Source organism: Egretta garzetta, unplaced genomic scaffold (assembly GCF_000687185.1).
Source record: "Egretta garzetta isolate BGI_Z169 unplaced genomic scaffold, ASM68718v1 scaffold25, whole genome shotgun sequence".
Lineage (NCBI taxonomy): Eukaryota > Metazoa > Chordata > Aves > Pelecaniformes > Ardeidae > Egretta > Egretta garzetta.
This window is the reverse complement of record NW_009259800.1, coordinates 3,016,678-3,042,046: the sequence shown is the minus strand read 5'-3', so window position 1 is coordinate 3,042,046 and position 25,369 is coordinate 3,016,678. Positions and strand designations below refer to the sequence as shown.

The window sequence follows — 25,369 nt, the reverse complement described above, 5'->3', positions numbered from 1 at the left end:
ACAGAGAATCTAGAGTTGTTACCTGGTCTAGACCTTACTTCTTGGGAACAGGAAGCATAAGGGTGAGAGCTGTCAGTTACTTAAATACTTACTGAGATTTAAATGTTATATATGTTCCTGCAAACAGTTGAATATTTTCCTACTTTAGCAGGCTTCTTTCCAGTGTTAGAATGAAGATACTTGAAAAACCAACAGATCAACACATACAAATATCTTAAGGGTGGAAGTCATGAGGATGAAGCCAGACTCTTTGCAGTGGTGCCCAGCAACAGGACAAGGGGCAATGGGTACAAACTGAAACATAAGAGGTTTCAGTGGAATATGAATATGAGTTGAAACTTCTTTACTTTGAGGGTGACAGAGCACTGGAACAGACTGCCCAGGGGGGCTGTGGAGTCTCCTTCTCTGGAGGTATTCAAAGCCCGCCTGGACGAAGTCCTGTGTAACATGCTCTAGGAGAACCTGCTTTAGCGGGGGGGTTGGACTAGATGATCTCCTGAGGTCCCTTCCAACCCTTGCAATTCTGTGAAAATCAACTCCTCTGTTTCTGAGAATAGGATATGATTTTTCTTAGTGTTTTATTTTTCCATTTTTGGAGGTAGTCCTGTTTGGTGCCTTTGTTCTAGCATGTGGCTGAAAAATGTTGGGTTTATTCCACCATGAAATATATATGGATCATTTATTTGTAGCTATAAACAACCCTGAGCTGTGGCTTATGGTCCACACTTACAGAAGTAAGCATGTGATGTTCGTGAACCCAAGCAATCTGCAGAAATTGAATTTAATGTCATGGGCTTAAACCCCAAGAGAGCTCAATGGATTTTATGAAAGCATGTGGTAGAACAGAACATAATTTGGATCTAAAACAGCAAACGCACTTTGAAGGTTAGTATCAGTGTTAGGCAGTGCCAAGATACTGTAGGAGTGGATGTACTCAGATCTTGAGTAGAATAAGATTGTTCACCAAAGAGAAGCTTGAGCCTAGACTAAAAAGTAACTTCCATCTTGATTACATCTTTTGGTTTTGAGTTTTGCTTTTGATGACCTTGAGGTACTAAAACTTTCTGTATTACATTTATATTTGCAGAAACATGATCCTCCCCTTAGTAGCATTCCCTGCTTGCATTATAAAAAAATGAAGGAAAATGAGGAAAGGGAACAAAACAATGACATAACCCCAAATGGGGAAGTATCACCGGTAAAGCACCTAGATAAATCTTCAGAACTGGACTGCCAAACAGAAGAACCAGATTCTACTGCTGCTGATTCTGGGCCTCTAGATGACAAAGACCCCTCAGGGGGAGATGCAGCACAAGGAGCCTTAGGACAAGTTAAGGCCAAAGTTGAAGTATGTAAAGATGAATCTGTAGGTATGTATGGAAAGTGGAGTCTTTTCTTGGCTGGAGTTGGGGTAATAGCATTTGGGATGGGTACATATGCTTTATTCCAGACTTGGCAACTGAATAATATCTTGCCTGAGATCAAGTGGTCAGTTGTCTTTCTGCACGGCTTTTCGTATTCAGAAATCTGGAGAAATAGATTCAGTATTAGAAATCAATTTTGATTTTACCAGGAAAAGAAACATCCGGTGGAGATTTTTGCTGAAGACTTGAGAGTCCATATGCAAAGGTTTTACGTGCAAAAATGTGAAAATTTTGGAAGTTTAGTCCTGTAGACTTTCTCAGTTTAAGAATGATTAAGTCAATGTGTACATACGAGCTGCTGTTGTCAGGTGTGTTTGTGTGACTTCTTTAAATGGACTTTTCTATGCAGTCTCTATATTCGCTGAATTATATGTTTTCAGTATGATCTCTTCAGATAAATGGTGCAGTTAAACTAGATTTGCTTATTTGCACCAGTGTAGCAGAATAAGTTACGCAAATGTAATTGTATTCATGCAGAGGGGTGTGATACTTCATTATTTTATTTATGCAAGTCTGGTAGCTTTTGTACAAAAAGCTGCCTGAAGAAGTCATGCCAAAATCACTGCCAAACTTAAGAGTTATTCGGAGAGAAAGCTCATGTGCCACTTTAACACAACTACATACCTGAGAGTATCATCCATGTAAATTACTGCTGCTCAGAATACTGATACGGATTGTAGGCTACGACTTACCTTTGTAGTGTTCAAACATAAAACTTGTCCCTGTCATTACATGTGTCCTGCTCAGTCTGAAAACCATGCTAAAAGATTTAAGAAAAAAAAAATCACCAATATTTAGCAGCAAAACTAAAACCAGTGAGCACTTACTTTCTATGTGAAGTTCACCTGTCTATCTCTCTCTTTAAATAGGATCTGTTCTGTATTACTGAAAAAAATCCTGAGTGATCAAATATAAGTGTGACTTGCATTTGGAATTCCTTGTGGAAGGAAACAATGCCAGCAGCTTGGTTTTGTTTGTTTACATCTTGGGATGCTACTCTCTATTTTTTGCAGATTATATCTGCAGAAATATCCTATAAAGGAGAAGCAGCTGTACTTCAAGGGGGGCAGTCTTTCAGTACTCTATATGTGAAAATGAATGTGTTAAATTCTGTTTGGAGGCCAGCATATACCCATGCAGTTCATGGAGCATCATTATATAGTGTTTCGTGGTACGCTGTTTAATAAATAGGCAGCAGTAGTCAGTTTTGGCTTCAGGAAGCTACTGTTACTCACTGTATACCTTGCTTCAGGTAATGAGAAGGTGAATAAGTAGAGCGATTACTAGTGTTTATGTTACAAATCATGTTGGGTATTATACTGGTTAGGGCTTGATAAAATCTTCAAGTAGCAGAATAAAATGTTCTTTGTTTTGTTTTCCAGTTTGCACAAAAGTTTTGTATTTGACTCAGTAACAGGAAAACTTGTAACTAGTTCTGTTTAGTATAAAATAACATCTTAACCTTGAGTATATGAACTAAAGCCACTACTTTTGCTCCTAGTCTAAAAAACCAATTGCAGCGTTTAAGTGGAAATAGTGAATTTAATGCTTGCTCAGTGATAGAGTAACTTGCTTGTTTTTCTTAGATCTGGAAGATTTTAGACGCTATCTTGAAAAGCGTTTTGACTTTGAACAAGTTACTGTAAAAAAATTCAGAACGTGGGCTGAGAGACGGCAATTCAATCGTGAAATGAAGCGGAAGCAGGCAGAATCTGAGCGGCCTATTCTGCCTGCCAATCAGAAACTAATTACCTTGTCTGTGCAAGATGCACCTACAAAGAAAGGTTAGTTTGTTTACCTGGTGTTCAAATATTCTGTATCAAGAGACTAATTACAGTTCTAAGCTTGGCTGGAAAAAAGAAAAAAACTTTTTAAGTAGTCCACTTTCTTCTTGTTCTAGAATTCTGTGTTCTTGGATCCATCATATTACATAGTAAAAGGAAAATACTGTCAAAATATACTTCCTATTAAAATAAATGAAAGGATTTTTATTTAAGGTTGCTGGTTACTGCCTTCAGCTACTTGCTGCTGTTGGTTGTTGCTGAAAACCCTCCTGCCTAGTCACTCAGTGCTAGTGCCTTCTCAGTTCTATACCAGTTCTAATTGGTCCCAAATTAGGGACTGGTTACAAATGCCAGATTGATCCAAACTAAAACCTACAATTAAAAATACAAATTTTTGTTTGATGGAAACAGTTAAGAACGAACTGTGTGTGCAGTTGTGTCCTGTGGAATGAAGAATGGATGTCGTGTCTGATGAGAAGCTGGACGAATTAGCTCTTTATCTGTATTGGCCATGTAGCCATAGTAGTATTAACTGCAATCTGATCTTTAAAACGTCCATAGACCTGTCATCTGGGTTTTGTTCTTGTTTTGTACATTGTCATGTTCCTGGGTTTCTTCTCTTTAGCAGAATTAAAGCTTAGGAGCTGCATATTGACCATTTCTTGTTACAGGGAGGTCCAGTTGAAATTTTAGTTAATACACTTTATCTTAAATTCTAGGTTTAGAGCCACAAATTAAGGACTTATTGCACTTTATCTAAATGTTAATTTTCTCTTCTATACGGCTGTAGTACCTGATGAGGCAGGGTTTGTGCTCTTGACTAACAATACTGTTGCAGAAAAAAAAAAAAAATAGGCCTTTCAAACAAAAAGAGCGTGTCCAGGGCAAGGAGGCAGTAACCTGACCTGTGGCTTGCTAAACAGGATTTCGTGGGGGGGAAAAAAAATTGAGTGATTCTGGTTTGTGGATTTGAAGTCTACGTGCCTATTGTTAAAGGGAAATGCAACCTCTGTTTAAGAGCAAATTAGAGGATTTCTAACTGATGTTAGCTGCCAAAAATGCTGTGTGTGGAGAGGTCCAGAGACCGTGGAACTGCAAACATTGGACATGGAATATTTTACTTAGCTCGTAATTAGTGCAATTCCAGTTGTTGACAGAAATTTCTCTGACTTGTTTCTCAATACTTTTTCAGAGAAAATGGACTTTGAGATCATAATTATCCATGTCTGATTCAACAGCATTGCATTTAATTTGAATGGGCACTTATCCCTTGCAGCTTGCTATTTATTTATTTGTATTAGAAATTGACTTTTAAAGACTGGAACTACTTAGCTGTCTTCCCCTCGCCCCCCTCTTTTTTTTGTAGAATTTGTCATTAATCCCAATGGGAAATCTGAAGTTTGCATACTGCATGAATATATGCAACGAGTCCTAAAGGTTCGCCCTGTTTACAATTTCTTTGAATGTGGTAAGTCTGTTAAGTTTTTTGAATCGTCTGCATGCTGTTATGTGGGGCTTATCTCCTGCATGCTAAAAAAAAAAATAAACCTCAACGTTTTTCTTAGGGTATGTCTTGAAAGTCTATTGTAAGTCAAGTTCTAGCTAGGAGACGTTTTCTGTCTCTTAAACATGCCTTTTGAGGATAAGAGCTGTCATATTTAATTTTGCTTGAAAAACTATGCCTAAGTGAAAATGGATTTGAGTAACTCATTTGCATCTAAAAGAATGAATTGGTGAAATTACAGTTTTGCTTACTGTGCACAATTAATATTTGCTTAATTTTCTTGTCATTGCTGTCCAGAAAATCTGATTGTAAGGCACACATTTTCATGAATCATCAGAATCCTGAAAAAAAAAAAAAGGTTAAATATTAAACCCAAATAGTTTTTGAAGAGATGTATGTAGGCCTTCAGCTATGAAGCTGTTAAGAATTTGAAAGACTTCTGCAGACAGATACGTACCATCACTAAAGCTGCAATAATTTGAGATATTTTTGTGGTTTTGTTCTGTTCTAGTTTTTTTCCAATTAACAAAAAATACAGTAGGTGTTTTAGATATGTAGGGTTTTTAACATACAAAAACTTGAACAGTTAAAGGATTTATGATTGTTGTTTTGTCATGGAGATTCGTATTTAAATATGCTCATCCTAAGAGAATTGTGTATGTATAACTTGATGTTAAAATTTAAATGGAAACCAGAAATGGCTATGTAGACTGTTTGTCTATTCTGTATGGCTATTCTCTAAGGTCACTGATAAATTATAACTAATATTAGTGGAGAGATTATTAGTTTGGTGCACGTTGCAGAAAGTTCATGTGCAGTTGGTAGGAATTGAGTTGGTACAAATGTTGACTCATTTTTCTCATAGTATTAGAAGAATGGAAACAGAAGTGTCATTCTAGTGGACTAAAAGTAACTTAAACAGTTACTGAGACTATGTTGTTCTATGATTAGTGTGGGATTTATGTGAAATGCTGGATGGATATCTGTGTTTTTAAACAGCTTTTAATTTTGTTCTGTGTCAGTAGTGAGAAAGGTAGTTTGGTAGTTCCTGACTTAGGCTGTATGGAGATTGTGTAAGTGATGCTAGCACTCAGAAAGACAAAAACTCGGGGAGAATTTTGGGGGGTTTATTTTCAATATCAGAATGTGTAGCTCTTGTATTTACACTGTGTTAATGATGCAAAACCTTGGAATTAACGTTTGAATTCTGGCAGATTACAAATGATCTCTTAAAATGTAAAAGTTCTTCATTTGGAAGAATGAAGTACATGGTGGTAAGTCTCTGTTAATGGAAAACTTAGTTTTTCATATACTGGAGTAAGCAATTCTTCAGTCTTTCTGAAAAGTAAACCATTTCCATCCCTCTTGAAGTTGAAGTGAAGACGATGACAAACCTTGATAGTGGTGGTATTTCATGTTCATAATGAGTATTTTACATAGGAGGATCTGAAAAGTTTTCTCTTCCCCCCCCCTCCTTTCCATCTCCAGAGAACCCAAGTGAACCTTTTGGAGCCTCAGTGATTATTGATGGAGTAACTTATGGGGCAGGAACTGCCAGCAGCAAAAAACTTGCCAAGAATAAAGCTGGTAACATTTTTTTTCTTTCTTAATACAACTGCTGAATTGTTTATCTGTTTTCATTTCTGCTTTGAAGGTGATATATTTGCAACAGTAAGTAGGAATAATTTTTTTAATAGTCAAAGAAGGTACACTCGTGTCTTTTTGGTAAAAGTGATAAATACTGTTGCAGAGAGTTTTCTGACAACCCTAGGTTCATGTGATGACTTGTCCCTGGCTGGATCCCAGGTGCCCACCGAACTGCTCTGTCACTCCCCTTCTCAGCTGCACAGGGGAGAGCAAATACAATGAAAATCTCATAGGTCAAGATAAGGACAGGGAGAGATCGCTCACCAATTACCATCATGGGCAAAACAGACTGGACTTGGGAAAATTAGTTCAATTTATTACCAATCAAAATCAGAGTAGGATAATGAGAAATAAAACCCGAATCTTAAAACAGCTTTCCCCCACCCCTCCCTTCTTCCCAGGCTTAATTTTACTCCTGGTTTTCTCTACCTCCTCCCCCTGAGCAGCACAGGGTTACAGGGAATGGGGGTTGTGGTTGGTTCATTGTTTCTGCTGCTCCTTCCTCCTCAGGGGGAGGACTCCTCACACTCTTCCCTTGCTCCACCCTCGGGTCCCTTTCACGGGAGACAGTTCTCCATGAACTTCTCCAGTATGAGTCTTTCCTGTGGGCTGCAGTTCTTCACACACCACTCCAGCATGGGTCCATCCTTTCCACGGGGTGCAGTCCTTCAGGAACAGACTGCTCCAGTGTGGGTCCCCCATGGAGTCACCACCCCTGCCAGTAGACCTGCTCCAGCCTGGGCTTCTCTCTCACAGGTCCTGCTAGGAACCTGCTCCAGCACAGTCACAGCTTTCTTTGGGTATCAAACTGCTCCAGTGCGGGGTCCTCCCAGGGCTGCAGGTGGAGATCTGTTCCCCCATGGGCCTCCCTGGGCTGCAGGGGGACAGCCTGCCTCACCATGGTCTTCATCATGGGCTGCAGGGGAATCTCTGCTCCAGGGCCTGGAGCACCTCCTCCCCTCCTGCACTGAACGTGGTGTCTGCAGAGCTGTTTTTTCTCGCATATTCTCACTCTCTCCACTGCTGTTCTTCTGCAGTTTTGTGGGAATTTTTTCCCTTAAATGTGTTATCCCAGAGGCACTACCACTGTCGCTGATGGACTTGGCCTCGGCCAGCAGCAGATCCATCTTGGAGCCGGCTGGCATTGGCCCTGTCAGACACAGGGGAAGCTTTTCACAGCTTCTCACAGGAGTCACCCCTGTAGCTCCCCCGCTACCAAAACCTTGCCGTGCAAACCCAATACAGTTCAACAATGTGCTGGGATAGAAAACCATGAAGAAACTTCAGATGTTAACTTGCATGTAAACTATTGAGATATACTGAGTAGCTGTAAGAGGGTCTGTCTCTAATGATCAGACCGGTAAGAATGTATTGGGGGTTTTATATTTATGCTGTCACCTGGTGCATGGATTTTAGCAAAGTGTAAATCTTTGCCCATCTTTAAAAACAAAAAAACCACTCAAACTGTTGGTTCTCTTTCTGGTAATAAAACAATTGCACTGAACTATGCGATTACTGATTTCCATGTACTTGTTAATTAGTTCTAATTGCATAAGTCTAACAAATACATGAATAATTAAGATCTAGATGAGAATTTATCTGACACATTAGAACTTCTTACTTATCTCCAGATTTAAATGTCTTCAGCACAAGGATCAAGAAAAAAATAACGTCTCAAAATGTGAAGATGTATAATGTACCTGTGGTACTTTCTGCAATTGTGAAGTACGTCAGTGTAGCTAAATCACCAAAACCCAGCCCGGGATTGTTTGTGCATGAAAAAAGATATTTTGCTGTGAAAAATTAGGGAAATTCTGGGTGTGCTTTTTGTACAATACCAGGGTTCCAAGTGCCCTAGTGATACAGTACTATGGTTTGGCCATGACAACTAAGGGGTGATAACAACTCTCTAATTTTAGGTCCTGAGGCTTCTATGTCAGTTTTGAAATGAGACTTGATTATAATTTTTTTTCCTTTCATGGGCATTTGCAAAAAGCAGTTCCTTCTTAATTTAATTAGTTGTGAGACTTTCATGATTAACTTGAACAAGTAGAATGGATTTTTTTCCTTTAAAAGTGCAAGTGAATATACTTAAAAAAAAAAAAAAATTCCTGTCTTATCTGTAAAGTTGTCTCTAATATGAGTGGATATTTCTAGGAGAAAAGTGAGGCTTGCTTAAAGAGTGCTTCATTCTGCTGTCTCTTTACAATCATTGTTCAAAATAAATGTAATCAAGATGTTTAATCCTTTTCCGCAGCTCGAGCTACACTGGAAATCCTTATTCCCGACTTTGTTAAACAGACCTCTGAGGAGAAGCCCAAAGACAGTGAAGAACTTGAGGTACTGAACTCTTGCTTGCTGGCTGTCATTGTTGGAGTCTATTTTTAAAAACATTACGACTTCAATATCAGAAATATTAGTGAAAATTCATAATGTTTTCTCAGATGGGAATATGAAATTCTTCATCTGTCGCAACATCTATGGCAATGACAATACTTTTTTTTCCTATTGGAACTGATGAGAAAATTTGCTGTGATGTGGAGAACTAGTCCCTTACTGAAATCCCTGAAATGCTGCATGACACTGGACTGCCTGTACTGTCCTGGCTTCCAGAATCATCTGGCTGATGCCTTGAAAATTTCAGAATTAGATTCTGGTTTCATGTGATTGTCTTAGAAGACCAAGTAAGAACTAAAAGTGCCCAGGCTTCTCAGGCATTTTTCACTTAGCTATGAAAGCTACTTATTGCCAGATCAAACAGCTGAAATTTCATAATTTAGGCAGTGACATTTGAGAAAACCAAAGGAAAACTTTCTTTAAGTGGAGACCATGTGCTATATTTTCAGGTATTGGAAATATTTAATAGCTCGTTCTTCAGTGATATGTTCACTTCCATACAATTCAGGTTGTAACAGACAATCAGTAAGGAGTAAAGGAAAAATTAGTGATCAGCCTGGAAGGAATGTTCTAATTTTAAAAAGTTTTAATAATACAGAACGAGTTGTTTGTACACTTACTTTAACTTAAAATTGTATTGTATAGCCTACACTATTGAAATGGTCATTAAGAAGATGCAGAGAATTTTTTTCCATTGTTTTAAAATAAAATACAAAATGTTCCAATAGCTGCTATGTTTTCTTTTATTAAACGGCATTTTGGTAAGTAGAATTTCATAATTAGTTAAAACAAATTAAATAACCTTGTCCTGAGGGAGAAAGGATGATAAAGAATTTGTAAGATTGTCATTTTTATGTCCATCTTGCATAGTGTAAAACTGGAGTTAAAAGAATTAAAATTTCTGTCTGCAAACATGATTAGGTGTGGCAGTCTTAATGATGTTGGTAAATACCTCCATTATGGATTTTAAAATACTTAATTTTAAGTATTAAGCACAGAGTAATAGAATCTGTTTAATGTTGCAAAGGAGAAATGAGGGTTAAGAACAGTATTAAGGCCTTACTTGTGCAAAAGCTCAATAACCCTTTTCAATTCCTTTGTAGTATTTTAACCATATCAGTATTGAGGACTCACGGGTATATGAACTCACCAGTAAAGCTGGACTCTTGTCTCCGTATCAGATTCTCCATGAGTGCCTTAAAAGGTGAGGCTGCAGAGTAAGGAGCACATTCTGTTGTGTGCAGGTGTTTGGGTCAGGGCACATTGTTTGGCTGCTGGTGCCCACAGTGTTTGTCAGTAACTTGGAGGTTTGCGGGCTGGCCAAGCTTACTGCGCTCGCTGCGGCGATGAGAGACGTGGCGTGGATTGAACTGGTTGATGCTCTATCTTCCTTTAATTCATATTTGCTGTTTATGCCTCTTGTCTTCCGAGATTAGAATTTAGTTGTGGGAAATACAATATATTTGTTTTTCCTTACACGGGCTTGCCTTCTCCATTCAAATCAAGTTACTGATCTAAAACAGAACGCTTTATTAATTGATGTCTTTAAGCTTATTGTTACTGTGTCTAATTCCATTGCGATGACTGTCGAAGATAACTGCAACCACTTTGGTTGTTTGTAATTTTACTTATTATATGATACTGATTTTGTTTGTGCTTAAGAAACCATGGAATGGGTGATACATCCATAAAGTTTGAAGTGATTCCTGGTAAAAATCAGAAGAGCGAATATGTCATGACCTGTGGCAAGCACACGGTGCGAGGCTGGTGTAAGTACAGTACTTAGCGTGACCTCTGATACATCTTCCTTTTTTCCTGTTCTCAATTGTTGTCCATTGCGTAGGCGCTTGTCCAGCTATCTAGCTTGTTATATCCTTACTCTGCTCTTCTCTGGTATCTGTTTTGAATAACACAAGTACACGTTGGTGTTCAGCTGATTACGTAACATGCCAGCATTGACACATTTTCATTATTTTTACAGGCAAAAATAAAAGAGTGGGGAAACAATTAGCGTCTCAGAAAATCCTACAGCTACTGCATCCACACGTGAAAAATTGGGGCTCTCTTTTGCGTATGTATGGTAGAGAGAGTAGCAAGATGGTTAAACAGGTGAACATGATTTTGTTTGACTGTAACCTACCTCCTGACTGTGGTTTTGCTTTTGCATTTTTCTGGGTCTTATAATTTAGTTACAGCAAAGCTTTAATGGTATCTATTGAGGCATAATAGTGGCGTTCCCTGTCACAGTAAAGGCATTTGATGAGCAATTCTCAATTCTTCTGAATTGATTCTCATACCTTGCTATGGCCAGAAGATGAGATGAGTACTTTCATTGACAATAATAATTCTGTTACTCTCGCATCTTTCAGGTTGCAATTACAGAACCTATTTAATATTTAACCAACTCATGTAAATAGATACTACTACTTAAGGAATTACAACTATCACCGATTAAATTTCTTCTCCACATATTTTAATTTTTTTTTTTTTTTCATTAAAAACTCATCTGTTGTTGCTTGTGGTTCTGTTGAATAGGAAACCTCTGATAAAAGTGTGATAGAACTTCAGCAGTATGCCAAAAAGAACAAGCCAAATCTGCACATCCTGAACAAGTTACAGGAAGAAATGAAAAAACTGGCACAAGAAAGAGTTGAGTATATGCCCTTTTGTATTTACAAACAGGAAGAACACCATGGGTCAGACTTAACCAATTATTAGAGTTTTGGCAGAGGTGCTTTGTGGGGGGTGTATTTTTAGAGAGACTTTCATCCTGTCTCTTAAATGGGCTTATAAATTCATTTTACCTACTTTGGTAAGTTTATTTCTAACATTAGGACAGATGGGCCTTTCACAAAGATTGATGCGTAAATTTGGCTGGAATTGTTCAAAACTTTAAACCAGTGTTTCATTATTATCTTCTCTTTATAACCATGCGGTGGGGTTTGTTTCATGTTCTTTTAGGAGGAAACACGAAAGAAACCCAAGATGACAATAGTGGAATCGGCTCAACCTGGTAGTGAACCTCTGTGTACCGTCGATGTGTAATGAGAAAATTTACAAGTGGGGAGCAATAACACACGGAAGAACTAGATTTTCAACAATTATTTAAAAATTGTTAGCTGCAGAATGCAAGATAACTTTTAAAATCCAAGCTGCTTCAGTTATGCATTGTTCTTTTTGCATCATCAGGGCAATATTCCTTTTTTCCTCGTTTCTTTTTCTTTTCTGTTTTTTTTTTTTTTTTTTAATACCTCTGAGATATGTACGTTTAAAGGATTGATCATAAAGATCTCTACTTGGGCAAATGCACAGAGGGCAGGCATGTTCACACAGGATAAACTCAATCAAGCACTTTTTCCTGGAAAGCCATCCATGTTTGAAATGGATGTGTTTCAAGGATGAAATTCAGAATATCTATGTACAGGTTGAAGCTGATATTATATGTATACACACATTCATATATATGTATATATAAAAGAAATATATGTACATCTTCTTGTATGAACATGCCTAAAACTATTTTTGTGAAAAGTTTTGTTGCATTTCAGCACATAATAATATGCACTGATAAGACACTTTGGTGACAAATACGTGAACGTGATGAGCAATGTTCCTAATGCCATAGGATTAGGCCAGTAATGCTGTTTCTTTTGTTCTGTTTTGTTTTTTGTCTCCTGCCAGGCTTAGTTATTCAAGATCACAGTATGCAGATTTTTTTATTACTTGAAAAGAACAAGTATACCTGGTAGTGTTAAGAGCAACAGGTGGGATATCCAAAATTACTGGGGTTTGTTTTAATTGAAAAGAGCCTATGGTAGTTTACAGATCAGTTGAAAGGGGGAAATGCAGCCCTATTTATTTGATTACAATGAAAACTGTCATTTGAAAGGCTGTTTTCAAAGCTTGGAGCCAAAACACAGCTGATGATGGTTAACAGTCTGAAAATATTTTGCCAATGAGGTGTTTAAAGACCTTCCACTCCCATCTCCCAGCAATAAAACAATTTCTCATTTGTTTAGAGTCAGAATATCTCTGACTTGATCAATTAAGTCTTAATTAATTTGCACCATAAAAGCAAAGATTTTTTTTTAAAAAAACCAACCAAAACCAACACAACCCTGAAATAACTGCAGCAATTTAGGTTTTTTAAGAAGCTTTGTTTTTACTTTTTTAATTACATTTTTAGTTTTTAAAGAAAAAGTGTAACTTCTGCAATGAAAATTAGAATGTAGATTTGGAATATGACAGAATGAGTAGAATGAGACCATAACAGGTTATACTGATCAGCAAGAAAATCACAAATATGCAACTATTATAAAATACAATCTTAGGAAACGGGCAGTACTCGTGATGCCATCTGAGGCTTTCTTAAATTAAGCACAGAAGTCGTGTTGGGTGTGGTGAAAGCACTGCGTGGTGGGTTTCGTTCTTCGTCTGGGGTTCTTCACTGGGTGATGGCAGTAAGTCTTCTCTTGGAACAGTCTTGGTGGGTTCTTTGGCTTGTTCTTAAAGGAGAGAGTGAAAACCAAGGCGGCGGTGGGGCTTCAGTGGTGTCCCCCAGAGCTGTGCTGCTGTATTTCACACTCATCCTCCCGTCGGCGTGAAAGGGGTCGGGTCTTTGCCGTTGCTGCAGCTCCTGGCGCTTACCTGGACAGGGACTGGGGGGCTCGAGGGCGTGGTTTTGGTTTCGTTTTTGGGGTTTGGGTTGGGTTTTTTTACCGTGTTCCATATAGAGTGCTGCAGTATAATGAATTTAGTGCCTACTGGATTTTAACAATATTGGCATCAGTATTGTAAGACCTCCTTTTAGTATCACCTGTTATTTTGGAAATATGTGGATTTTAATTTATATCGCAAACCAATGTTCTCTAACATGTTGCATATAATGTTTGAGGTTAAACAGGAGGAGTCTTGGAGTCTTGCCTGTTTCCGCGTTCGAGTGATATGCTCAGAGGTCTCTGCAAATAGGAATTCTCCCTTTTTTATTATTGTGTTAGCTTTTCAGTTCCAGGAGTTGTAATCCTGTTCTAACAGGATACGGGTAGTTGGAAGACTATACAGAAACTGTTATTTAAAGAAGTGGCCTATCTAAGCAACAAAAACAAAAAACACTGCCTCTGCTTTTTTTTGTATAGCTTTAATAAACCTCCATCTTTTGAAGGGTATATAATACTGGTGCAGTAGTGACAAGCAGTGATGACTGTTTGTCTCTCTTTTTGTTGGTTTTTTGGGGTTTTTTTGTTTTGTTTTCATAAAGACAGGGCTTGTATCTTCTATGCCTAAATGTATTACTCTTTTAGGTAGGTTTTACTTCAGCTTATGTGTTTTCAGCAGAAAAATCTGTACTTGGATGGCACTGTAAAGGACAAATCACCCGTGCAGATCTTTTTATTTTTCTGAAATCAGAATGTCAACGCGTTTGCAGGTCGCCTGCAGAATATCCGTAGATGCCTCGCTTACAAATTTGTTTCCATTATTTTTAAGAGGATTGCTGTATTACCTCAGTCTGCCACTATCAGAATCATAAGGTGACCATTGCCCTTAATTAAAACATTCAGAGATTTCATTGAGAACCAAAGCCTAGAACGTCTATTATGCATTCTAAACAAAAACAAACAAAAAAGATGGTATTAGACCTTGCTGCAGCCTTTAACTGGGGAGATGTCCAGAAAAATAGCGCAATAACTGCTGGAACAAACAACTGAACTGCTGTTTATGTCATTGTGAAGTATTCTTGTGTTTTAATGTTTACTATTGTTTGGAGTGTAAGTCTTGCATTTGCACATGAGCACGAGCTGCTGTGATAGAGGATAGATCATTGCATTAACGTCAGCTTCTGCATGAACACTTACAGTGTGATTCAAGATGTATCCTAAACTTGTCGTGTAACTCTTGTGTGTTTTCTAGGTGATCGGCTGTAAAGGTTTAGATCTTGACTGTATGAATGCATAAAACAACTGCTGCTTTTGTCACTGATACTTGTTATTTATCCCTTCTGTATCCGGAGGAGGATGGGTATTTTTATAGGGATGGAGTGTATTTTTAAGAACTGTTCCGCCCTTTGGGAATTAGACAGTTTTTGCTTTGCATATGATGTGCTTCTTGACAAAAGTGTGGTATATTGACCTTAAGGATTAAATTAGTGTGCATTCAAATCTTCATGGTACTGATGGAAAACTTACTGTGACTTCCAGTGAATAGTCAGATGCTACCTATTTAAACACCAGTCATCCAGCTTTTCCTTACGTATTTATTAAACGAAACTGATGAAGTAGTTGGGTACTCAGAAGTTTGGAAAGAATATGATGCATAAACTTAACTGTTGTATGTAAACTTCCACTTTCCTGTGATGCTGATAGGCTTTATACAAATCCATTTGTAACATCCAAGTATTTAAAAGCATCATGATTCTCTTACTAATTCTGTAGACTGTACTTTGGCTCTGGAGTAAAATTCAGGAAGCGATAGCCTCCTACCCTTCCGTGGGAAGGAATGCGAAGTGCAAGAAGCCATGCTGTTGTTAACCAAATGAAATGATCGGTTGCAGTATTCCGATGGGTAGCTGAGAGAGGAAAGTGAGGAAAAAAAAAAACAAAAAACAACAACAAAAAAAAAAACGGGATTCATTTGTACTGCCCAAGTAGGTGACAGCGGTTGCTGTACGGATTGTGTCGGGTGCAGTTGCTTGATGCCAGTGCTACATGGGTACAACTATAAAGCCTCATTTTCACTGAGCCTCTGCTTGCTTTTTTTTCTGCACAATCATATAATCCTATGTGTTTGGTCTTTGAGTACTACATGTGTATTTTTCAGACAATTAGTTTTGAGCAATAAAGTTTGATATTATAAAATGCTCCAGTGTGATCAGTATTACGATAGCTTAAGCGCATTGAGAAAAAGGAACTTTTATTCCTTGATTCCTGTAGGTGTTTTTACATAGAAATTAAATCAGTACAGGCTCATTGGTTATGGAAGTACTTACCACTTTTTTTGGTACAGAACTGAATGTTTACGTGGTTAGGCATCACTTGGAATGAAACTGAATTCAGACGACTTCTTGAATTGGAATTTGTGTTTTTACTTAAATGATGTCGCAGTTGAAAATGACACAACCTGTTGTCACACGCTGACCTAACTGGAAAGGAAAGGGGTACCAGCAAGTCTGTGCTGTAATAATAGATTTTTTTTGTTGTTGTTCATCCGTATTCAATGTACATGAGAAGCATGGCCAATAACTTGAGATTTAAAGCAATTATTCCTTCTCACAGTAGTATTGGCTGTTCTGTAGCATGGACTGCAATCCGTTAAATGTACGCCAGGTGCTGAGCCTCTGTGCACAAGTACCAATCCTGAGCAGAGAGCAACTTGTGCCAAGGCCGGCATCTCAGCCAGGTTTCTCTGTGCACCCAGTCACGTACCTGGGACACGCAGCTTCAGGTGCGGGGCCTCACAGTCAGGCAGCGTCCGCTCTCTGTGCTGCAGCTTGCATGGAACACAACTGCTGCTTCCACTTGCTGCACAGGGCTCCAGGTAAGCAGCTGGGAAGCTACCTGAGGTACGATCCTCTTGAGTCTAGGGCAGTGGTTTGGTAGAAATAACCGCTGCGTCCAAAAGTACTTCAGTTGTAGCCTCAAACACTGAAGAAGCTGAGGTAGTAGTCCTATTGCTTTTCTCGTTCTTCAGTAATCACTGCATGTGACATCGCTCTTCCATTAATACACTTTCCATGAGGCTGAGGTCAGCCTTTCTGAAGCTACTACAGGCTCAAAAAGTGGGGCCACAGAACTTCTAGACATCAGTGTGATGTAGGAGGTACTTGACTGAAGGTAGCTGCTGAGCAGACTTAGGAACAGTCAGAGATGAAAATGAGCCTCTCTATCAAAAATGAAAAATCTCTTACTTCCTCCTGCCAAGAGGGACGGCCCCGACTGGTGTCTGTACAGTTAATTTCTGGCTGTAAGTTTTCACTGGTGAGGGTATGCCTGGAGCGACGTCATCTCAGCTTTACTCATACATTGTAGGAAACTATCTCAGAAAGCCTTTACTGTATTGTCAGTGACACCACAGTCTCAGGATAAAACTGTGGAAACTGTAGCATTTTTATTAGAACATGAGCTTGTTGCTTTCTAGTGAAGATTTGGCGTGGGAGCAATTTACTGGAGGCTTAAGATTGCTGGATCTTCACTGGCCCATTGAAAAGACACGGCACTGTTCCCACAGGCTAGCAGAGCTGAAAAAGGTGCTGAGTGTTACCAGTCCCTGTAACAAGGTGACCCGAATTGGGTACAGCCGTCAGTCAGCCTGCAGGGCCCTCCTCGCTGCCCGCCTGGTGTCAGCAGGTAGCAGCCGTCCTGGGAGTGACCGCGCGGTGTTATAAACAGCCCAGGTTTCAAACAGTTGTATCTGAATGTCGTTGTGGAATACTTTATTTAAAGCTGTTTAAAGAGTGAGACCGCCACGTGTGGCACTTCACTCACCTACATTTTCCCCTGAGGGCAGGAGAAGAAAAGCAGGATTTGGCCTAATAGTACATAATGAAATTTAACTCAAAGGAGCATGATGAAGTAACTCGGAAGCTTTGCAACTACTCTGCTGTACAAAGACTTATTACCTAGATGTTGCAGAAACAAAGTTACTGAAGCAGTTTGCAAGCAAAAGTAGTTTCTGGACAGGGTCTCTCGGGAGTTAACTCAAGTTGATTCCCTCTCTTCAGGTGCAGCGCCTGCAGCTGCCGAAGTTGCCGGGCTCACATCAATGGCAGATGGGCTGGTACCATCCAAGGTCTCAGAGTTGTATCCTGCTGCTGTGACTTGAGTAGCATCAGGCGTTGCTTCAGCAGAGCTGCCGTTTGCGTAGTCGACCCTTTCAAAGAAGATCAGTAACTCGCAGTGCCTGGTCTGAGGGAAGAGATCCACAGCCATTGCTTTAACGGGACGGAAGGAGGCTCCTTTCACTCTGTTGGAAGGGGCCCGGCAAAGACTTGACAGGAAAGGCAGAGAAAGGGGAGAGGGAACTATTAACATTTTAGCATACTGTTCATCACTGCTGCTCTTCTAAGAAAGGTTTTTCTTCCCCAATCCTCAATACCCCCACAGGATTATTCACCACCCCTAATACTTCCATCATTACTTGGGTATTGGGTAACACAGTTCCAAGCTTGCTGTGCAGCAGCTGTCCGCTGCTTCTGGTGAAAGGTAAACCTCAATGAGTATGGCTTAAAAATAAAAACCCAATGACCGTGTTCCCCTCACCCCCTACGAAGCGCGTACTTTTCTCCTTAGCGCATTTACTCAGTCAACTTAATGCAAGAAATACTCACTCCACAAAGTTGTTCATTGCGGCTCTGGGATTGCAGGATACATAGATAAGCTTCTTCAGATGCTCAGCTCTCCTAATGGCAAGAATCACCTTGGAATCTAGATGATCAAAACCAAGACAGCTGATTACCTGTTCCACATGCATCAACACTCACAGAAAAATTCCAGGGTCTACTCCAGCATGCACAAAACTCTTGCAATACGTGGTTGCTTTGAGCTATACCTGAAGCCTCCCGCTTAACTTATTCCATTGATGTTTTCGTAGGTTCACCACAAAATACCCGTTAGGAGAACAGACTTAGGAGAAGGTAAACTTACGCAGCCCTGCTCGTGGTGGATCTACAATAGTGATCAGGTTCTGAGGAGCTAATACGTTAATTAGGGAAGGAACAACATCTTCAGCCTTCCCGCAGTGAAATTCAATATTATTCAGTTCTATAAAAAAAAATGAAAAGAGGGTATGAGAGTACGTATCTAGTCAAAGCATCTGTCAGTATGCTCAAACTGGGTATTGAGTTCTGATGCCTTTGAAACCACAAACTGTTTAGTCTACCCTGAAATCAGTGTAATCTAAACAATGGCTGGTACTTCTGATCATTTAAACAGCAGTAACTTGAACATCTTCCATTGTCTGAACTTAAAGCAAAACCCCACAAAAAGTTAACTACCGTTAATGTTTTGTTTGTGAAGGTAACTGTGGCTTCATCTCACTCTTGCACTGACATGTTGTATTTTTGGAGGGAAAAAGCGCTAGCTCTTAGTCAACAGGAAAACTGATCTCTCAGATTGACGTGGTATTTGTTGTCAAGAGAGATTAATGTTTAAAGTGGACAAGGTTACTATCAACAACATGTAATTCCAAGCTGCTTAGATAACGTAAAGCTAAACGAGCTATACGATTGCTGTACTTAACAAAGGTCTTGGTATTCTAGCTTAACTAACCATTAATCTGGGCGTTCACTTTGGCATCCTGCACAGCTTCTTGGCAGAGCTCAATTCCAATCACTTTCTTTACTTTCTACAGAATCAAAGAAAAAAGATCCGTCTGTGGTATGTAAATGCAAATTTAACCATTATTCATAGCATCAGCAATTAACTACTACACATGAACGCTGACTAGTACCTGGTCAAGAGAATTACTGCCTTGCAGCCAGAAAAAGGGCTGAGAAGGGACCTGTGCAAATAAAGAGGGACTTTTTAGACTGCCGTTGTGGGATGAACACCATTTATCCCAACCTGTACATGACAGACTCCAGTTACGCTGGCATGTTTCTTTTTTTGGGGGGTACAGATTTCCTTTTGGTCTAGCAAGCTCCGCTGTAAAAATGATGTAAGAAGTGTTGGTTATTCATTAGTTAAGTGGACAGATTGCAGTAAATTTTGGCTATCCTACAGAACTACTGCCTCTTTTGACTGAAGTAGTTTCAAAATAAATTGGGCTGCTCGACACAAGGGTGAGCTTTCATACTGATTTGGAAAAACAGCTGCAGGCAGTTTATTTAGAAAGGAATTGAAAAAACTAAGATACAATGTGTTTCATTTCAAGTACATCAAGTATTTTCTTTCATTATAAGCACAACTAAAGAAAGATCCACATCTGTTACTGTAGATTATATCCAGGAAAAGAAGTTACTCACCTTTGCCAGAGAAATCCCAATAGTTCCAGTACCACAGCAAATGTCAAGTACAGTGCTCTCTTGGCTCAGTTGTGCCCACTCCCTAATGGCGGTATACAGAACTTCTGCAGCTTGCGTGTTTACCTGTGAAATGACATGTCAAAATAGGTCTACTTCAGAAATAGTGTATGTGTTTTAATGAGTCTTAGGAAAGCATGTTTTCTTTTTTCTAAGAAACAAGTCAACTTCACGTACTAAGTTAAAATCACATGTACCTGGCCTAGGCCAGCAGGCATTAAGAGATCACCACTCCATTGTTAAAGTCCCACTCAATTCTCTCTGAGAAGCAGTGTTTTGTTATCTACGTTCTAGTGAAAACATGACTTGTTCTACAGTGCCTAAAAAGTCAGTCTGGAAGCTAGAGGAGATGACAAACAAAATAATTAAGCACAATGTAAAGTGATAAAGTGAAGTCCAGACTTTAAAAATACTCCCCCTCCTTGAGTAGAAAGTAGTAAAGATTCAAAACCAGGAGAACGTAACCATGACAATAAACTCAGCAAGCTTTATTTTAATGTTGTTTGTAATACTGCTTCGAAGAAATGCTGTAATTATACATTATGGTTAAGGATGTAGCATATAATAAGCTTTCTAAACCGGTGCCTCTAAAGCAAGCATATTCTTTGTCTTAAAGAACAAGCAAAGCCCACTATGTGGGGAAAAAAAAAAGTAGCCTATAAACTATGGCAAATAACAGAAAATACAGCTTAGCTTCAATGTATTTACGACACCAAGTGATAATACACTTCCTTTCTGTTTCAATACTTTCCACTTCAACGATACAGTCTACCTGCTGTGGCTTTAAAGTGTTGGAAGTGAAAAGTTTTGGAAAAACAAACAAAAGTTAGTACTGCAAAGACTCTTGAACTGCTATGGCATGCTCTGTATGCATAAAGTCCGCCGTTCAACAGGAGGCAAATGATAGGAAAAAGATCTAGGAGAAAGAAAAAAGTTGTCTTCAACATGCCCACATCAATTTACACTCATTCACTGTTTTTACAGCCAAACATAATACTCAAAGATATTTAATCACACCAAATACATAAAAGATTAAATCTCTAGAAATATAATACCTTGTAACACAGCATTAGCCAAGTCTAAGGGCATTAATACAAATGCAGTTAAATTAGCAACTTTGTATCATCCTTACTTGAAAAAATGCATGAGGAGAAATTCTAAATTTTAGGCCAAGGAGTTCTTCATATATGTACTTATCACCAGCCACGTGCTCCAAAGGCAAGTCTTCTAGATTGGGAGATTTCCTGGGGGCCAGGGGGCAAGGCATGGGAAGACAAAATAAAAGAAGAAAAGAAGACAACAAATCTGTTTCTTAAAATTCTTACCAAAGCTGCGGTCATCTTAAAAACTGTAGTGCTGCATACTAAGCAGTAATTTATAGCAGGCCAACATTTATCATATCCTTCCAAAGACTGTCTTCTTGGCCATTTTTTTCTTACGGTGTACAATTGTTCCACTGATGTAAACAGGAGGACCTACGCTGCCTCTAGATTAAGATAGTGCGAGCCTTGTGCTCTGTGGAAGAGGATGGGGAGATTAAAAGAGGCACATAAAGTAGGGAAGAAAGGAGGTGGAAGTTACTTGTTGATAATAACTATTAATCTACCGCAGTAAACACTTCCACAGCCAGCAACTAGTAGTGGCTTCACCCACTAAAACTCTACCTGCCTTTATCCTGTGAACGCTACAGGAGAATGGGAAATTTCAGGAGTCTGTTGTGGAAAAGGTAAATAACTGTTCAACAAGTTAATAACATTGCTGCTACTTTTATGAAATAGAGAAAATAATGGCATAGAAGCGCTACCTACTTTTCTGTGGCAAACACCGAATCCAGCCACCACCAAAATCCCCCAAAGCAAAGTCAAGGCCCTCACCTTTGTCCTTCCTCCACGAAGTACAGAGAAGTAACACCACTGCTCTTTCCCATCCCTTCTGTGAAGTATTTTGCCAGAGAGATTTTCAGGTCAGCTAGCTCTTCTTTACTTAATTTCTGAAGGTTTCATTTGAAAGAAGGGAGAATAATCATCTTAGTGACTTAAAGAGATGATTTAGTGTATGCCTTCTATAAGCATATTAATTACTTGTTCATTTGCACGTATCAGACTAGTCTAAATAGAAGAGTAGTAATGTAAGGTAAAGTACACCAAGTAATTATTCTATTTCTCTTCTGCATGCACTATACATAAAATCAAATTTATGTAATTTTAAAGCTGCGTGTCTGAGCTGCACATCGTATATCAACTTAAATACCTGAGGATTAAAATAAACAATTGCCATAATGTGGCCACTCCTGCTGGTACGGACTGTGAGCTGTTTCCAGTGACCTTCATAGGTTTCTGGGCTGTAAACTGAGTAAGGAGTTGACCTGCAATTTCAGAAGCTCAGTTACTTAACAGAGAACTATTTTCTTTCATAATATTCAATAGTTTATTGAAACAAAAGAAGCTCATCATGCAAAGTGATGAAAAATATGAAGTACAAACAGAGGCTATATTGATTCATCAAGAAAAGAATTACTTCCGCATCTTAATTATGAAAAAAGAAAGAGACTGATTAATAGATCCTATCTTCTACTGTAAAATAATCTGTCCCTACTTCTCACAATCCTCTTCCCCTTTTTAACCAATCCAAAATTATAGACAGGATATAGGCAGCTTCCCACCGCGTTCAGAGAATGACACAACTTACTATAATGCCTTCATTGGCTCCTGTGCTTCATACCAAGTTCAAACATTCCACCTCATGATCTTTCTAAGGTTTCCATTTTTGAGGATTGAATTGCTTTTTAAAGAAACCACTCCTTTTTCTAAAACGTATTGTTGCTAGAATTTACAACTGCTGTTTAATTCCTTGTTGTAGGATGATTCTTCTCTTCATCCAAGGAAGGAATTGACCTTTGTTATTCAAATTCCTTTTAAAAAGCCTTTTTCTGAGTATTTCTTTACCGCTAGTGGAAGAAGCTCTCAAGTAACAGACACTTTTTATTGTAGACTTATACATCTCATTGCTTGCAACAAAGCTGTGTTCGGCTGGTATCTGTCCCTCCATCTCAGAACAGCTGAGCAAGAGCAAGGGAAAAATACCCAGCGATCTAGGCACAAGATGTAAACATCAAAGAATTGCTGAAAGTTGAGACTGGTATATCTTAGGTCTTAAAGCTCAGAACAAACACTAAGCTTTTAATAATATTTAATTTTATAAATATTTTTGAGTACGATATCAAAACCTTTATGGATAACTCATTTTACTTATGCTCACCTTATGTAGTCTTGGAAAGCTTTTACTACTTTTTATATTTGCCAAGACGACAACCCACAGTTTTGTCTTCTTGATTTACACCAATCCCAATCAAGAACTCACATTTGTTGCGATATTCGGTCTAGATTTAAAATAAAGTTATGTAAGATATTTACATAGCACTTATTTGTACATGCCAAGTTTCTCCTGAAACAACCCTCCTATGGTTAAATGTATTTGCAAACAGACACAGGACATTCAGTTCATATGGAAGATATTCCTGGATTTTGATGTATAACAGCAATAATGAAGAAGTATGAGTAAGAATTCTTATTTAGAGAGAAAAATATTGCCTCTGTTGAAAAATGTATTAGCCTACAACACAAGCTTGCAGGGACAGCATATTCACTTTAAAGGTAGAATATCCAGTTAATTGTAACTATTCTTCCGCTTCCTGTAGATATTTCCACGTGGTATTTACATGAAAGGCCACAACATCTAAAATTCATCATTTGTCACAAGTCAAATATTCAGTTTGTCCACTGTCTCTTAAGACCAAATAACTAATTTAGCCCTAAGCTCATTAATCCCATTCCATACTTCACCTAGGATTACGTTACCTGTAATGGTGATGCTTTCACTCCCTCTACTGGGCAACATAATTTATTATACTTCTGCTTCTGCAGGAACAACCACGGTAATAAAGCTCTGTTGTTATTTCCTATTTCCCTGCCCAAATCAGAAACAAAAATTGTAAAGTACATATTTAGAAAAACTGAAGTTAACAGTTCAAGACCATTGTACAAGACCATTTTTTTTTCTTTTTCTGTATAGGGCAGGAAAAGATATCAGATTATCAGATGAAACATTTTTCTTCCAGAAGAATTTTTTAACAGGCAAACCGCCTCCAACTTTGTAAGAGCTGTAACCTGAAAAAATAAAGAGTTAAATGTAGTTATAAAGCTATGTACTAGATTAATCAATGTACCCATGCATGAAAAGAATGCCAATTTTTTCTAAGTAAGTAAGGCAAGAGGTAGAAGTGATACTTTGATCTACGAAGACCAGGCATAAAAACTTGGAAGGGATTTTTAAAGAGAAAATCCTAATAGTAATTTACCATCTCTATGGATTGACTGCCTATTACACCATTTGACAGTGCCAATTTTTTTTTAACTTTAAGGGTACAAACATTCTTCTGCTTAGACCTCTGGAACAACAGACCTTAAAACAATGCCCCCTCATTTAGCAATCTTTCGAGGCTGACCAAGAACAGCAATAGCAAGTAAACATTTTTCTTCCAGAAGAATTTTTTAACAGGCAAACCGCCTCCAACTTTGTAAGAGCTGTAACCTGAAAAAATAAAGAGTTAAATGTAGTTATAAAGCTATGTACTAGATTAATCAATGTACCCATGCATGAAAAGAATGCCAATTTTTTCTATGTAAGTAAGGCAAGAGGTAGAAGTGATACTTTGATCTACGAAGACCAGGCATAAAAACTTGAAGGGATTTTTAAAGAGAAAATCCTAATAGTAATTTACCATCTCTATGGATTGACTGCCTATTACACCATTTGACAGTGCCAATTTTTTTTTAACTTTAAGGGTACAAACATTCTTCTGCTTAGACCTCTGGAACAACAGACCTTAAAACAATGCCCCCTCATTTAGCAATCTTTCGAGGCTGACCAAGAACAGCAATAGCAAGTTTTGTCAGCTGGAACAGCTTTTAAGTCCTAGCATCACAGATTCTTTTATCTACTTTGTCAAGGGATTTGGGTTTTCTCCCACCTCTAACTTACTTTATTTTAGAGATAGCATTTTGTGCAAATTTAGCTATATCCCAACATAAGGTCAAGCCTTGTAAACATCACAGTAGCCTTACAAACAAGAATTACTTTGTCAGCTTCTGCAGCACTTGTTCACATTCATGCTTCTTTTTTGCCAGCTGCTCTTCGTAGGGCACGTTCCACAGAGGGGTCACAACATCTGCAATTTGCTTGCTCAGAGGCTCCTCTCCACTGGCGTTGGATGGAGCCGGACGCTTCGCCTCTCCCTGCTCCGTCTCCTCTTCTTTCTTCCTTTTTTTTGCAATGGGGTCAGCTTTTGGCTTGGCAAGCCTAACGCTCAGGTGCCGGCTCTTCCACAAAACCCCATGCAGGACTTTCATGGCCTTGTCCCTCTCCTCCTCACTCTTAAATGTTATGAATGCGAACGTCTGCTTCCCAAAAAGTTTTATCTTATGAGGATTGAGTCCGTATTTAGCAAGGAACTTTTTCACATCATTAAACCCGATGTATTTGGGAAGGTTTTGTATTTCTACTTTATAGATCTCGGAGGTAAATAAGTCTCCCTTAATGTATC

At 38.7% G+C, this 25,369-nt stretch overlaps 2 protein-coding genes across 2 annotated transcripts in view; one reads left to right on the top strand and one right to left on the bottom strand.

Annotated features, from left to right (window-relative positions):
- The window catches only part of DGCR8 (DGCR8 microprocessor complex subunit), an 18,700-nt gene extending 3,171 nt beyond the window's left edge, over positions 1 to 15,529 (top strand). The window contains exons 3-13 of the mRNA XM_009639855.2: positions 1 to 62; positions 1,088 to 1,370; positions 3,011 to 3,208; positions 4,575 to 4,676; positions 6,201 to 6,299; positions 8,617 to 8,699; positions 9,860 to 9,960; positions 10,419 to 10,525; positions 10,738 to 10,865; positions 11,292 to 11,405; positions 11,718 to 15,529. The exon at positions 1 to 62 is cut by the window's left edge and continues 81 nt beyond it. Of these exons, the coding sequence (XP_009638150.1) occupies positions 1 to 62; positions 1,088 to 1,370; positions 3,011 to 3,208; positions 4,575 to 4,676; positions 6,201 to 6,299; positions 8,617 to 8,699; positions 9,860 to 9,960; positions 10,419 to 10,525; positions 10,738 to 10,865; positions 11,292 to 11,405; positions 11,718 to 11,801 (1,361 nt within the window). The 3' untranslated portion in view covers positions 11,802 to 15,529. The remainder of the gene's footprint in view (positions 63 to 1,087; positions 1,371 to 3,010; positions 3,209 to 4,574; positions 4,677 to 6,200; positions 6,300 to 8,616; positions 8,700 to 9,859; positions 9,961 to 10,418; positions 10,526 to 10,737; positions 10,866 to 11,291; positions 11,406 to 11,717) is intronic.
- Positions 12,237 to 25,364, bottom strand: TRMT2A (tRNA methyltransferase 2 homolog A; the record flags this gene model as incomplete). The annotated part of the gene is given in 12 exon segments (XM_009639871.2): positions 12,237 to 17,735; positions 18,076 to 18,172; positions 18,392 to 18,508; positions 19,016 to 19,091; positions 19,711 to 19,833; positions 20,900 to 21,011; positions 21,642 to 21,757; positions 22,018 to 22,132; positions 23,026 to 23,059; positions 23,062 to 23,146; positions 23,625 to 23,733; positions 24,904 to 25,364. Coding segments are annotated over 12 exon segments (1,734 nt in total), but the record flags the coding sequence as incomplete, so codon positions are not given.
- Between the last annotated feature and the right edge of the window lie 5 nt (positions 25,365 to 25,369).